Below are 16827 nucleotides of genomic sequence, written 5' to 3' on the forward strand. Positions count from 1 at the left end.
CAACGACAAAGCTCGGGGGTCTCGACTGGTGGGAATCCACCTTGCGAGGGAGCACTTGACTTGGCCCGAGGCCGAAGCAGAGGTCAATAAGGGTTTTAAGCAGGAACACGACCTGAATGGGGTTATCTACATGGTTATCTACCTGGCATAAAGGCAGGGAGCAAGGAACAGCCTGAGAGAGATTTTAAACCGAAAGGGAAGCAATTCTCGGACTTACGTGGGGAGAAGTGGCTGTTGCAGGGGCGAAGGGGCTATGGATATTTTAAGGTCCGTAGCGATCCCCAGATCACTGGTATGGAGAAGTGATGACTGCGATGTGCACGTTTAATCCAGGCAGACGGAGCGAAGCAATGTTTAATCCACGTAGACGGAAACACACACCGCGATAAGGCCTTTCCCAGGCGCAATCTACTTCCGGGAGTGACGGAAACTGCTAGCGGAGAGAAAAAACTGGGAGGCCAGGGGACCAAGCTTGGCAAGCCTCTGTTGGCAAGGGGCGGGTCGGAAAGAGGGCCCTAACTCGGGGAGGGACCATGAGAAGGTGGAGCCAGGAGGTGGCGGTAGTGGGCGTGGCTAGGTGGGGCGTGGCGGAGCCGCGGCGGAGGATGGGGTGGGGTTTCATGGGGTAAGTGGGACCGAGATAGAGCCTGTTATTTACTCTGCTTCACAGGCAGCATGTCTGGTTTTCTGCCTACTTCTTGTCCTGTGAAGCAGCGTTGCTTCCTGCCTATTTTAAGTTAATGTTTCAGAATTTAAGGTTAAAGCTTAAAGTTTTGGTCCACTTATATTGGAAACTAAGATGATTTCTTCTTAACAAGTTGAAGTGATTTAAGTCAAAACCGATTTTTACAATCTCGGTGGACTCCATCCACTCTTGCCAGTGATGCTGAAGCTACTCAGTAGTCAGGGAACTAGGATCTCGCTGGGGATTTGATGTGGAGCCCTGGCTGGATCCAGGAACCCGGGAGACATTATGCCAAGCGAAATATGCTAGACACAGAAAGACAAATACTGCATGTGCTTTTACACGTGCAAAGTACAAACGTCAAATTCACAGCAACGGATTAGAAGGATGGTTACCCGGGTTGGGGGATGTATCCTATGCCTTTATCACCATTGTGTTTTGGAAGCAGATAACTTCTCTGGCCTCACAGATTCACAACTGGGCAGAAATTTTGCCTCACGATGAATCACACCTTGATCCTCACCCATGTGTGGTTCAGATAATATTTAAGGGGTATTCTGGCCTAAGAACTGATATAGGAATGGATAAAGACTTTTGAGAGTTGATACTGAAATAGATTAAGTCTTTTGAGATGGACCAGGTGCACTGGCTCAGGCCTGTAATCCCAGCAGTTTTGGAGGCCCAGGTGGGAAGATCACTTGAGCTCAAGAGTTCAAAACCAGCCTGGGCAGCATAGTGAGACCCTCATCTCTACAAGAAATACAAAAATTAGCCAGGCTTGGTAATGCACTCTTGTAGTCCCAGCTACTCGGGAAGCTGAGGTGTCAGAATTACTTGAGGCCAGGGATTTGAGATCATCCTGGGCAATATAGCCAGACCCTATCTCTACAAAAAATTAAATTATCTAGACATGGTGGCCTGCACGTGTGGGCCCAGCAACTTAGGAGGGTAGGGAAGGAGGATCACTTGAGCACAGGAGGTCGAGGCTGCAGTGAGTCATGATCACGCCACTGCACTGCAGCCTGTGTGACAGAGAGAGACCCTGTCTCAAAAAAAAAAAAAAAAAAAAAAAAGATTTTCATTGGGATGAGGGTGAAGAGACCTTGCATGTAAGAAGCACATAAATTTTGGGAGTCCAGAGCACAGAGTGTTACGAGCAGAATCATGTCCGCAGAAAACCGTATCTTGAAGTCCTAACACCCACTACCTCAGAATATGACTGTATTTAAATATAGGGCATTTAAAGAGGTGATTAGGTTAAAATAAGCTTGTTAGAGTGTGCTGTGATCCTACTGACTGACTTCCTTATGAGAAAAGGAGATTTGGTTGGGTGCAGTGGCTCATGCCTATAATCACCACACTTTGGCAGGCCAAGGTAGCAGGGAGCTAACTTGCATTCTTCTGTTAGCTGAGGCATTTGATGATAAATGAAAGCAGAAAGTTTGTGAGTTATTTACGTTCTTTCCACAGAAAGGCGATATGTCCTTGGCCATAAAGAAAAAGAGAACTACAGCTTATCTGCTTCCTCTATTTTGTTCATATGTCCTGGACCATGAAGAAAGACAGATTTATAGCTTATTTGCTTTATCTCTTTGCTTTCTCCTGGTCCTTTCAGGCTGACTCCTTTTCCCCAATTAGGGCTCCACAGACTCTACCCTAAAAGGGCATTTTTTTCTCACCCTCCCACAAATAAACCAGGATCCTATTTCCCAGCATGAAACGTTTGTCAGAAAAAAAACTGCGGCTGCATGGGACCTTCTTTCTCTTCTTCAAAACTACTTCACCTCTTCTCTCTCCTGTCTCTCTCTTCCTAGACTGCCCTGCACAATTCTAGGTCCCCAGTGAATCCTTCGGTTGACACACAAGGGAAGAACCCATAGGGAAAGGAAATCTCTGGCTCTCAGAGGTAACTTTTTGGATGTCTGGATGCATTCATAACCATCCCTGTGTTACCAGAAAGGGGTCCTGATCCAGAACCTGAAACTGCCATTGCACAATTATAACTGAGAAAAGTATTACAGTGAAAGAAATCTGACCTAATCAACTCCATCTTGCTTTTAACCTCTAAGCTGCCCTTGTTCATTCCTGGGCATAGGCTGAACTAACTTTGGGAGGAACTTAGTTTATAGTTTGAATCATAGACATTAACAGCCCTTTCCCAAAACAAACCCCCTTGCTGCTTGGGGACTAGACTGCCTTTGTAAGACTAACAAATTAGGCACAAGGTGAGAGATAATAGTTTAGGAGTCACGTAGCTGGAAGCTACAAGATTCTCACCCTTCCCAAATTGTTCCTGGGGATAACATTACTATTATAAAACCTAAGCTCAGTGCTTGAGATATTTTGCAGACCCTGAACTTGATGGCTCACCTGACACCAACCCAGATCCATAAACTGGCTCATCTGGTCTTGTGACCCTACCCAGGAACTGACTCAGTGCAAAATGACAGCTTCAGATCTCTATGATTTCATCTCCTACCCAACCAACCAGCACTCCCGACTCACTGACCCCTACCCATCAAATTATCCTTAAAAACCCTGATCCCCGAGTTTTCAGGGAGACTCATTTGAGTAATAAAAAAATTTCAGGTTCCTGTACAGCCAGCTCCATGTCAATTAAACTCTCCATTGTAATTTCCCTGTCTTGATGAATCGACTCTGTCTAGGCAGCAGGGAAGGAGAACCTGTTGGGGAGTTACAACCAAAAGGGAGGGTTCTTGGATCTCATGCAAGAAAGAATTAGGGGTGAGTTCACATTGTAAAGTGAAAGCAAGTTTACTAAGCAAGTAAAGGAATAAGGCAGGGTGCGGTAGCTCACTCCTGTAATCCCAGCACATTGAGAGAGGCTGAGGTGGGCAGATTGCTTGAACCCAGGAGTTCGAGAGCAACCTGGGCAACAAGACAAAACTCCATCTCTACAAAAAACACAAAAATTCGCCAAGGGTAATGGTGTGCCCCTGTAGTCCAAGTCCAAGCTAGTTGGAAGGCTGAGGTTGGAAATTGCTTGAGCCTGGGAGGTGGATGCTGCAATGAGCCTAGATGGCGTTATTGCATTACTGCTTAGGTGATAGAGCCAGACACTGCCTCAAAAAAAAAAAAAAAAAAAGTGAATTCAGACTCTTTAATTCAACACTGAATGTTTACTCTTGTAACTCATGCCTAGGTTGAGAAAGACTCAATTTTCCTCATGCTAAATACTTTATACATGTCCTTTCTTCATGCATACATAGGACACTTTACACAATATAATTGTTGAGAGTGCTTCTGAAATACTATTTAGACAAATTGTCTATAATATTTTTACACCTGCACTATAAAATTAATATTTATCAGACAATAAATATTAAATAGTTTAATAAAAGATGCATTTTCAAAGGTTCTAACAATGCATGTTTGAGGTTATCATAATAAACACTGTATTCTATGACTTCTCAACTGTAATATAATTTTTTTTGAGAGGGGATCTTGCTCTGTTGCCCAGGTTGCAGTACGGTGGTGCAATCACGGCTCATGTAGCCTCCACCTCCCTAGGCTTAAGTGATCCTCTCACCTCAGTTTTTGTATTTTTAGTAGAGATGGGGTTTCATCATGTTGCCTAGGCTGGTCTCAAACTTCTGGGCTCAGGCAGTCTATCCACTTCAGCCTCCCAAAGTGCTAGGAATACAGGCATGAGCCACAGAGTCCAGCCAAAACTACATTTTAAAAATAATTTTTTAATCATTATACACTCTGCTAGAAACCATTTAACCCAATGCATGGACTTACATTTCTTCCATTGAAGAACTTGAAGGATCCCTAAATCAAGGTGGCATTCTCAGATTTGTGTGGCAAAAAAAGTATAGAGAAATGATAGATGCAAAGAATGTGTTCTACCAATATGTGGAGGATCCCTTTTATTTTAAGTTCAGTGAAAGCATTGGAATGATACAAGAAAATAAACTGAAATTGTATAATGTGGAAACAAGAGCTCTGTTGCTAATGTGCAAGTTTATCACTGAGATTTTAAAAACACAACATGCTAATTATACCTTAAAATATGCTTCTCCCAGTCTGGGCAACATGGCGAAACCCCATCTCTACAAAAAAATTCAAAAATTAGCTCGGTATGGTGATGTACACCTGTAGTCCCAGCTACTTGGGAGGCTGAGGGAGGAGGATCACCTGAGCCCAGGAGGTGGAGGTTGCAGTGAGCTGAGATCGCACCACTACACTCCAGCCTGGGTGACTGAGCCAGACCCTGTCTTGAAATATTACAATATGTGACAGTGCAGCTTCCATCAGAAATAATTTGTTCCTCTTTGCCCACACATAATATTCACCTCCACGTCCTCAAAAATTTTTTTTAAAAGCCCAAACATAACTTTCAGTTGCAGGCTGGGATCCATGATAGTCTCATGAAACGTCTGTTCATTGAAAGCCCAATAGAGTCCTCATCGCTCACAACATTTCATGGTGGAACAGAAAAATAAAACCTGAATTAACCCTCACATTCAGAAAAGAAAAACAAAGAAGGTACCCAGTAGTTTCTGGTCCATAGCAAATGTGCAATTTTGCTGAGAAGATGAGTTAGGGCCTGGTTCCAGGAGGTCAAGAATGAACAACAGTACTTTACACGGCTACAGTTCTCCTGAGAATAGGTTTCCAGTCCATTATATTTTGTTGTTCTTGACTTCACCCGATGACACCCCTCATGCAGTATCAGAAAGTATGCCCTCCTTCTGCAGTAAGCAGCTTCCCCCAGCTACTTCTTTCGCACTTAAATTTACCATCCCAAAGACTATTATAAGTCTAAATTTAATTTTGTTTTCATAAAATACTATGGACTGATAGAGGTCTCAAAAGTATAACACTATGAAAAGTAAAACAAAAGATAGCATTTTATCTGATGCCATTTCAAAATAGGGACATTTTCAAAGCTAAACCCATGACTTTAGCTATACCCACAAGTTTTAGGAACACTTCCTTAGTTTCAGAATTTTATTCCAGGGCTTTTGAACTTCTTGGGCCCCAGTCTAGTATCTATTTACTACACTTGCCATTTCATCCCCCTGCAAAAAACAATTTCACTAGACTTACCTTAATCAACTGGCAGGTTATTTCAAAGAACATTAGGGCTATGGCCTTGATTTGGACTTCGCTATAATTTTAACTTGCTGTTGCCCCTCAAACCACTTCTCAAATGTGAGTTTTATCAGTTGCAGATGAGCTACTGCTGCAGACTTAAACACTTCTTGAAAATCAGCTAACTCATTTTTGAAGAATTTACAAAATATTGTGTTGAGTACAGTTGAAAGCCATATGGCACATTAGCACCTTCTGCTTTCTGTTTTTGTTTTGTTTTGAGATGGAGTCTCACTCTGTCGCCCAGGCTGGAGTGCAGTGGCATGATCTCAGCTCACTGCAACCTCCGCCTCTTGGTTTCAAGCAATTCTCTACCTCAGCCTCCTGAATAGCTGGGACTGCAGGCTCCCACCACCACGCCTGGCTAATTTTTTTGTATTTTTAGTAGAGATGGGGTTTCACCATCTTGGCCAGGTTGGTATTGAACTCCTGACCTCGTGATCCACCCGCCTTGGCCTCCCAAAGTGCTGGGATTACAGGCATGAGCCACCACGCCCAGCCCCAGCACCTTCTGCTTTCTTGATCTCTATACTGGCAGGTGGTATTTCCAAGAACAACGCCCCCTCTCCAGGAAACGTTTACAAATATCTAGAGACATTTTTGATTGTCACAACTGGTGGTGTTGCTGGTATCTGGTGGGGAAGGGACAGTGATGTGTCTCCTCCACATCTCATGTTGAAATATGACCCAAATTGTTGAAGGTGGGCTGAATGAAAGGTGCTTGGGTAATGGGGCTGGGTCCCTTCTGAATGGCTTGGTGCTCTCCCCATGATAATGAGTGAGTTCTCACTCTTAGTACACACAAGACCTACCTATTTAAAAGAGGCTAGTGGCTGGGCTGGTGGCTCAAGCCCATAATCCCAGCACATTGGGAGGCTGAGGCAAGTGGATCACCAGGTCAGGAGTTCAAGACCAGCCTGGCCAAGATGGTGAAACCTCATCTCTATTAAAAATACAAAAGGTAGCCAGGCATGGTGGTGGGCACCTGTAATCCCAGCTACTCAGGACGCTTAGACAGACAATTGCTTGAACCCAGGAGGCAGAGGTTGCAGTGAGCTGACATTGCACCACTGCACTCCAGCCTCGGCAACAGAGCAAGATCTGTCTCAAAAAAAAAAAAAAAAAAAGAATCCTTCTTATAGTACACAGATGCATTTTAAAGGGGTCTCCTCTATTGCTTTTTCTCTCAAAATCAATTTCAATTTGGCTTGTCTGTTCACATTTACATGAGGATCCGAACTGTTGTTTTCATAGGTAAATGAGTGACTGAGTATCCTTAGCTTTGAAGAGAAAGAGTATTTTGCTCCTCCTAGCTGATAGGCACTCCTAGGTGACAGGGGGGGCCTCATAGGAGTGTCTGGGAAGTCGACTCACCATGACATGTAGTGGCTCTACAGAGAACCCCCACAAAATTAGTTGAAAAAAGATTAATCCAGGAAGCGCATATGGGTGCTGGTAACTTGTGCTTTGAGCCCTCCTGGAGGTGCTTAGACCTTCAGAGAAGAAACTGAGACACATAGGAGGGGGGCAGTGACTCAGTGGTAACACACTGTGGAGTCTCCTTTGCAAGCAGCACACACTTTGACCCACTCCACAAAACCCTAGGCCACATCTCAGTTTCTCCTTTTAAGGAAAAAAGAAAAAAAAGTGGGAATGAAATAATCTAAGAATGAGGAGAAAACAAGAAGAATGACCCCCCTTTCAGGCACTCTTTTGGTTTTATGGCACCTCTTCTTGCAAGTGTGACATGAACATGAACTTACATGGTCTTTTTGTGCACAAGTACATCAAGGAAAATTCAGAGCCCAAAGGTCGGCCTGCAACTATAAAGTCCCCAAGTTCTCTATCTCTTTGCTTTCTTTTCTGCCTGCTTGAAGTCTACTGTTACTTTTCTACTAAGATAAAATCCACTGTTTGCCATTTCTTTTTGTTACTCTTTTTGAAAACCAATGAGTTTCTACTAATATCTCATGGCTGGAGTTCTGAAGTAAAAGCTATATGATCTTTGGTTATATGAGAATGTATGTTTGTGCTAATGTGTTTGTACACATATTGGGTTGTGTTTTGGACACAAGGTAACAAATTAGCTTAAAGAGTACTCATAAATAATATGCCAAAATGTTTTTCAAGTTCACGACTTAAGTAAAATCTTTAATAAGTTAGCTTTAAAAGTATTGGTAAAGCCGGGCATGGTGGCTCAAGCCTGTAATCCCAGCACTTTGGGAGGCCAAGGCGGGTGGATCACAAGGTCAGGAGATCGAGACCATCCTGGCTAACATGGTGAAACCCCGTCTCTACTAAAAATACAAAAAACTAGCCAGGCGTGGTGGCAGGCGCCTGTAGTCCCAGCTACTCGGAGGCTGAGGCGGGAGAATGGCGTGAACCCAGGAGGTGGAGCTTGCAGTGAGCCGAGATCGCGCCACTGCACTCCAGCCTGGGCGACACAGCGAGACTCTGTCTCAAAAAAATAAAATAAAATAAAATAAAAGTATTGGTAAAATAGGCCAGGCACGGTGGCTCATGCCTGTAATCCCAGCACTTTGGGAGGCTGAGGCAGACAGATCACCTGAGGTCAGGAGTTTGAGACCAGCCTGGCCAACATGGTGAAACCCCATCTCTACTAAAACTACAAAAATTCACCAGGCATGGTGGTGGGCACCTGTAACCCCAGCTACTCGGGAGGCTGAGGTGGGAGAATCTCTTGAACACAGGGGAGGCAGAGGTTGCAGTGAGCCGAGATCATGCCACAGAACTCCAACCTGGGCAAAAGGGCAAGACTCTATTTCAAAAAAAAAAAAAAAAAAAAAGTATTGGTAAAATAATATTAGAAACATCTTAAGAATTGCCAGCATACATTTTTGTTTGCACTTATTGATGAAGAAATGTCATACTTATCCCTGCCAAATACTACTGAGGCAGGAAAATAGCAGAGAGAATTGGAGTTTGGATAAAGGGTGGAATGAGTAGGAGCAGAAGCAAGGTGAAAAGGTGGGTGCCCAAGCATGTCATGAATGGTCTATATAAGTCATTAATAAGGGGATTTATGAAAAAAAAAACTTTTATATTTCAAGTTGTATATAAATTAAGGGGAAACTATAATGGTATTTCTAGTGACTGGGTTTTGATCTTTAAAAAAATCACTTATAGACTAAATAACTGGATCAAAATACAAAATTTTCCTAAGGTATTGCTTTACTCTTAATAAACTGCAAGGCATTATAATTTTTTTTACAAAAAGTTCAACTTTTAATGTGTCTTGCTGTTTGCAGCTTTCTCTCCTCTTTTAAAAGGCATGAAATAATAACTCTATCCTTCAACTAATTTTCAGCTCCTGTAAGTTTTTTTCTTTTAGTTTCTAACTGTTGTGGCCTCATGCCAACAACAACGAAATGGTTTATCCTAGAAGTGTAAAGGAAAAGTTTCCTTTCAATGTAATATTCCCCATAGGAAACAGCAGTTGCACTGCAGAAGGTCTTTTCTTTTGTCTTTCAATAACTGGCCTAATAAACAGGTATTACACTTTATCAAAATAATTCCTATGTCATTATTACTAAGTTTGGTTTGGTTAGAAAAAACTAAGATTAAAAATTTTTTTTTAAATTAAGGTTATTACATCCACGTAATTTTCTGTATGTGGTTTTTTTTTGTGTTTTTTTTTAAGACAGTCTCACTTTGTCACTCAAGCTGGAGTGTAGTGGCATAATCTTGGCTCACTGCAACCTTGTCTCATGGGTTCAAGGGATTCTTGTGCCTCAGCCTCCTCAATAGCTGCGATTACAGGCACACACCACCATGCCCAGATAATTTTTTTGCATTTTTAGTAAAAATGAGGTTTCGCCATGTTAGCCAGGCTGGTGGCAAACTCCTCACCTCAAGTGATCTGCCCACCTTGGCCTGCCAAAGTACTAGGATTACAGGTGTCAGCCACCATGCCTGGCCCGTATGTGCTTTTAAAGTCCTTGTGTCACTAAGTTACAGGACTTTGACGCCTGGGTCTAAAAAGGTCACCAAGTCCTCCTAAATCTTAAACACTGACAGCAGTTAAAGCCTCATCTTCAGACCTAATAGAAGATGCCAATCAAAATAAACTGTGTTCGTGAGACACAGGACAAGAAAGTAAAACTATTCAACTCCTCAAGGCCCAGGGGCTATTACAGCAGAGATGGGCACATGAAATTGTAAGAGCTTACCTAGAAAGATAAAACAAGTTCAGTTTCTCTACAAATTAACCATTGATGTCAAAGGCACACTGATGCAAGACCAGCATATGAGCCTCTGTGTCAGATTAACAAGGTTTTCTTGGAGTATTGACCCACTCCTTGATAAAGATTATAACGGTTGTAAAAAGGCTTATGGAAATCATATCTTATGGGCAAGATGATTAAAATTTTAGATTGTTTATAAAATTTTGAATAACAAATTTAATTGGCCTCATGCTCTCTTTATTAGGGCTTACTGTTTGAGAAATTAAGTGTCCTCTCTCAAAAAATAAAGGTTTTTCCCTTTTTTTGAAATCTTTGTGTATCACTTTGGTTAAATGAAGGACTTACTTTACAATGACCTGTGATCCTATTTTGTGATCCTAAGCACTTTAAAGTTTGTCAAATATATTTTGTCAAATTTTAAATTGGGTCCTCATTAATCTTTTGATATTAGTTCCCTAAAGTCCAAAAGAGACACATTCAGTTTATTTGGTATAAAAATCATACAGAAAGCATTGTCATACAGAAAGCTTCAGCCCCCCGAGGAGCTGGGACTATAGGCGCCTGCCACCTTGCCTGGCTAATTTTTCTTACTTTTAGTAGAGACGGGGTTTCACCGTGTAAGGCAGGATGGTCTCGATCTCCTGACCTCGTGATCCACCCGCCTCAGCCTCCCAAAGTGCTGGGATTACAGGCGTGAGCCAGCATGCCTGGCCGAACATTTGATTTTTTTAAAAGTCTTACTACATTTGTTACATTTGTAAGGTAGCTCTTCAGTATGAACACTCTGGTTTCCATTTCGATGTTCAGGTAAAAGCCTTACCACACACATTACATTTGTGTGGTTCCTCTCAAAGTTGTATATTTTGATGTCTAGTGAGTTCTGATGCCTGGGGAGAGTCTCCGGCACATACGTGTAGATTCTCTATCAGTATAAACTCCCTTATGTCCAGTAGTGATTGAACTCTGGTAAAGGTTTTGCCACACTTTTCTCATTTGTAAAGCACCTCTGCACTTTGAATTATCTATAGATCCACAAGTTTTGATCTTTGAATAGAATTATTGCCACACATACTGCGCTTCAGTAATTTCTCTCCAATATGTATATTCTTTTTTTCCTTTTCTTTTTTTTTTTTTTTTGAGACAGAGTCTTGCTGTATCACCCAGGCTGGAGTGCAATGGTGTGATTTTGGCTCACTGCAACCTCCACCTCCTGGGTTCAAGCAATTCTCCTGCCTCAGCCTCCCAAGTAGCTGGGACTATGGGCACACGCCACCATGCCTAGCTAATTTTTTGTATTTTAGTAGAGACGGGGTTTCACTCTGTTGCCCAGGCTGGTCTCACACTCCTGAGCTCAGGCAATCTGCGCACCTCAGCCTCCCAAAGTGCTAGGATTACAGGCGAGAGCCACTGCGCCCAGCCTTCCAGTATGTACATTCTTATGACGAGTGAGTAGTGAACACTACCTTAAAACTTAGCTACGTTTACTGCATGTGTAAATGTATTGGGCCATATTTGAATTGCTATAAAGAAATACCTGAAGCTGGGTAATTTATAAAGAAGTTTAATTGAATCACAGTTCTGCAGGCTTTACAGGAAACATAGTGCTGGCATCTGCTCACCTTCTGAGGAAGCCTCAGGAATGTTAAAATCATGGTAGAAGGAAAAGGGGGAGTGGGCATATCCACATGGCAAGAATAGGAACAAGAGAGAGGGAGGTTCCATACACTTTTTCTTTTCTTTTCTTTTCTTTGAGACAGGGTCTCACTGTCAGCCAGGCTGGAGTGTACTGGCACAATCTTGGCTCACTGCAACCTCTGTCTCCTGGGTTCCAGCGATTCTCATGCTTCAGCCTCCTGAGTAGCTGGGATTACAGGCCTGCATCACCATGCCTGGCTAAGTTTTGTATTTCAGTAGAGACAAGGTTTCACCATGTTGACCAGCCTGGTCTTGAACACCTGGCCACAAGTGATCTGCCCGCTTCAACCTCCCTAAATGCTGGGATTACAGGCATGAGCCACCATGCCTGAACTGCCATACACTTTTAACCAACAAGATCTCAGCCGGGCTTGGTGACTCACGCCTATAATCCCAGCACTTTGGGAGGCTGAGGTAGACAGATCATGAGGTCAAGAAATTGAGACCATCCTGGCAAAAATGGTGAAAATCCGTCTCTACTAAAAATACAAAAATTAGTCAGGCATGGTGGTGTGCGCATGTAGTACCAGCTACTCAGGGAAACTGAGGCAGGAGAATCACTTGAACCTGGGAGGCAGAGGTTGCAGTGAGCCGAGATCATGCCACTGCATTCCAGCCTGGTGACAGAGACAGACTTCGTCTCAAAAAAACAAAACAAACAAACAAAAAAAAAAGATCTCACCAGAACTCACTATCCCAAGAAGAGCAAAAACCAGGTGGTGCTAAACCACTCTTGAGAAATTCACTCCTGTGATCCAGTCATCTCCCACTAGGCCCCACCTCCAATACGGGGGATTAAAATTCCACATGAGGGCCGGGCGCGGTGGCTCAAGCCTGTAATCCCAGCACTTTGGGAGGCCGAGGCAGGTGGATCACGAGGTCAGGAGATCGAGACTATCCTGGCTAACACGGTGAAACCCCGTCTCTACTAAAAATACAAAAAATTAGCCGGGCGTGGTAGCGGGCGCCTGTAGTCCCAGCTACTTGGGAGGCTGAGGCGGGAGAATGGCGTGAACCAAGGGAGCAGAGCTTGCAGTGAGCCGAGATCGCGCCACTGCACTCCAGCCTGGGAGACACAGCGAGACTCCGTCTCAAAAAAAAATAATAATAAAAAATAAAAAATAAAATTCCACATGAGGTTCAGACAGAAGCGTCAAATATACAAACTATACCTGTAAATGTGAATTATTTGAACCCAGAAGTTAGGAGAACATCTAAAGGCGTTTCCACATTGAGTTTTGTTGTCAGATTCTCTCCAGTATGTTTTGTCTGATGTTTAGTGAGGCCTGAGCGACTAATGAAAGATTTGCCACACTCATTACATTTATAAGGTTTTTCTCCAGAATGAATTATTTGGTGTTTGTTGAGGCAAGAAAACCGTCCAAAGGCCTTGCCACATTCAATACATTTGTATGGCTTCTCTCCAGTGTGATTTCTTTGATGGTACACCAGCTTTGACCTTTCAATAAAAGCTTTACCACATTCATTACATTTGTAAGGTTTGTCTCCAGTATGCATTTTCTGATGATTAACCAGAATTGAACGTACTCTAAAGGCTTTGCCACACTCATTACACATGTAAGGTTTCTCTCCAGTATGAATACTCCGATGGCGTGCTAGTGTTGATTGATGACGAAAGACCTTGCCACATTCATTACATTTGTAAGGTTTCTCTCCAGTATGAATTCTCCGATGCCTTGCAAGGTTCGAAGTGGAATTAAAGACCTGGCCACATTCAATACATTTGTATGGCATCTCTCCAGTATGCCTTCTCTGATGGTACGTCAGGCCTGTTATATGACTAAAAGTTCTACCACAATGGCTACATTTGTGTGGTTTCTCCCCAGTAGGATTTCTGTGATATCTTGCAAGTTTTGAACTTTGGATAAATGCCCCTCCAAACTCATTACAATTGTAAGGTTTCTCTCCAGTATGAATTATCAGATGTTTAGTGAGGCTTGATCGCTGAGTATAGGCTTTGCCACAATCATTACATTTGTAAGGTTTCTCTCCGGTATGAATTTTCCGATGACGTGCTAGGCATGAGTAGTAACTGAAGACCTTACCACATTCATTACATTGAAAAGGCTTCTCTCCAGTATGAATTCTCTTATGATTTGAAAGGTTTCCACTGTCATTGAAGACCTTGCCACACACATTACATTTGTAAGGTTTCTGCCCAGTATGAATTCTTAGATGACGTGCTAGGCATGAGTAGTTCCTGAAGACTGTGCCACATTCATTACATTGGAAAGGTTTCTCTCCCGTGTGTATTCTCTTATGGATTGAAAGGTTTCCACTGTAATTGAAGACCTTGCCACACACATTACATTTGTAAGGTTGCTCCCCAGTATGAATTCTTAAATGTCTTACAAGGCATGAATTTTCACTAAAGACCTTTCCACATTCACTGCATTGGTAACGTTTCTCTCTATTATGAATTATCTTATGTCGAGTGAGTAATGACCCCTGTTTAAAGGCTTTGCCACATTTATCACATTTGTAAGGTTTCTCTCCAGTATGAATTCTCCGATGCCCCGCAAGATGTGAAGTCTGACTGAAGACCTTGCCACATTCATTGCATTTGTAAGGTTTCTCTCCAGTATGACTTCTCTGGTGCCTTGCAAGTTGTGAACGTTGACTGAAGACCTTGTCACATACATCACACGTATATGGTTTCTCTCCTGTATGGATTATCTGATGTGTAGTGAGGCTTGAGCTCCGTTTAAAGGTTTTGCCACACTCGCTACATTTGTAAGGTTTGTTTCCACTATGAACTGTCTGATGAGTTGCCAGGTTGGAACTTTGACTAAAGGACTTTCCACATATGTTGCATTTGTATGGTTTCTCTCCAGTGTGGATTCTCTGGTGGTTTACAAGATTTGAATTCTGCCTAAAGACCTTGCCACATATGTCACATTGATATGGTTTCTCTCCTGTATGGATTATCTGATGTGTAGTGAGGCATGAGCCTTGTTTGAAGGTTTTCCCACACACATTACATTTGTAAGGTTTCTCTCCAGTGTGAATCCTTTGATGTATTGCAAGGTTGTAACTTTGACTAAAGGACTTGCCACATTCGTTACATTTGTATGGTTTCTCTCCCGTGTGACTTCTCCAGTGATTTACAAGATCAGAATTTTGTCTGAAGATCTTGCCACATACATCACATTGACATGGCTTCCCCCTTGTATGGACTATCTGATGTATTGTTAGTAGTGAGCCCCGATGAAAGGCTTTGCCACATTCGTTGCATTTGTAAGGTTTCTCTGTAGTATGCACCATCTGATGGTTAATAAGACTTGAAGACACTCTAAAGGCTTTGCCACACTCATTACATATGTAAGGTTTTTCCCTAATGTGTGTTTTCTCAAGTTGGGTGGGTAATGACAGTTGCAAAAACTCATTCCCATATTTTTTAGAAATGTTGATTTGGACACTTGGAAGAATTCTTTGAAGTGGTGAGACTAGGGAACCATTATTAACTGTCTTCTCAGATTGGTTACATTCATAAATTTTCCCTTCAGTTTGAAATTTCTGCAGTTCAGTCAGATGTGAGTGAAAGCTTAATGGAAGCTGATTTTCAATACATTTGTTTTCTACATCCTCTTGACTATGTTGACCACTTTTACCAGTAAGATTGTTTTTATAGGTCATTGGCACTTCTTTATTATTTATTTCACCATCTTTCCATTGAAACTCAAGGTCCTGTAGATTTTTCTGGATTTCCCTTAAGTAAAAATTTTCAATATCATAACATTCATGTCTTTCCAGCATCACTGTTTGGAATTTTTCTCCTGTATTACTGTTTCCTATTGGTGGTAATTCCTTGGTCATACATTTAGGAAGGATACCTACAAAATATAATGAACATAGGGGTTTTTTTGTTGTTTTTTTGTTTTTTTGGGTTTTTTTTGAGACAGAGTCTTGCTCTGTTGCCCAGGCTGGAGCAGAGTGGCACAATCTTGGCTCACTGCGACCTCTACCTCCTGGGTTCAAGCTATTCTTCTGCCTCAGCCTCCTGAGTAGCTGGGACTACAGGTGCATGCCACCACACCTGGCTAATTTTTGTATTTTTAGTAGAGGCAGGGTTTCACCATATTAGCCAGGCTGGTCTCAAACTCCTGACCTCGTGATCTGCCCACTTCGGCCTCCCAAAGTGCTGGGATTACAGGCATGAGTGAGCCACTGTACCTGGCTGAACATGGGTTTTACAAATAACTAGTATTATTTGTTTTTGTTTGTTTGTTTTTAAATAACTACTATTCATAAATATTTTATATTGAAAACATACTACACTAAAAGTAACGTTTATACTAGACAGTTACCAAACTTTACCACAGTGATCTTCTATTTTTACAAATAAAAAAGGAGTAGAATTCTTCAGTAAAGAAACACTAATCACATGTAATTCAAATTAATTTTAAGGAAGTCTAGTTTCAAACATTCAATGACCAAAAGACTCATGTCATGCAAACATATATATTAGCACTAAAAGAAGTATTTTTCCACCATGCCCCCAAATCATACACCAACTGGCAGCAAACATATGGCTCTCTCAGAAGAAAAAACAGTTATATATATATATTAACTTCATATTTATTGTGCACAAATAAATGTCAAATTACAGCTAAATATCAACAAGTTCAACTAATTAATGATCTATGTAAATGGCAAGCTAAATTATAAATCAAAAATAGTACTGGGAAAATGAGAAAGAATTTTTTGAAGTTATAAAACTAAGTTATTTTTCTGAATACTTATTATATAGGTATTAAACCTGTTCTAAAACTACCTATTTCTGGCTGGGTGCGGTGGCTCCCACCTGTAATCCCAGCTCTTGGAGGCCAAGGTGGGTGGATCACGGGGTAAGGAGTTTGAGACCAGCCTGGCCAACATGATGAAACTCTGTCTCTACTAAAAATACAAAAATTAGCCGGGCATGGTGGTGGGCACCTGTAATCCCAGCTACTCAGGAGGCTGAGGTAGGAGAATTGCTTGAACCCGGGAGACAGAGGTTGTAGTGAGCTGAGATTGCACCACAGCATTCCAGTCTGGGTGACAGAGCAAGACTCTGTCTCGGAAAAACAAACTAACAAAAAACTATCTATTTCCATAAAA

At 42.0% G+C, this 16827-nt stretch overlaps 1 protein-coding gene across 1 annotated transcript in view; it reads right to left on the bottom strand.

Moving 5' to 3' along the window:
* LOC105497076 (zinc finger protein 836) overlaps positions 1–16827 on the bottom strand; it is a 55911-nt gene that overhangs the window by 24674 nt on the left and 14410 nt on the right. Inside the window, 1 exon segment of the mRNA XM_071086209.1 lies at positions 12898–15560. Within this exon segment, the coding sequence (XP_070942310.1) occupies positions 12898–15560 (2663 nt within the window).

The sequence above is a fragment of the Macaca nemestrina genome, chromosome 20 (assembly GCF_043159975.1).
Source record: "Macaca nemestrina isolate mMacNem1 chromosome 20, mMacNem.hap1, whole genome shotgun sequence".
NCBI classification, from domain to species: Eukaryota; Metazoa; Chordata; class Mammalia; order Primates; family Cercopithecidae; genus Macaca; species Macaca nemestrina.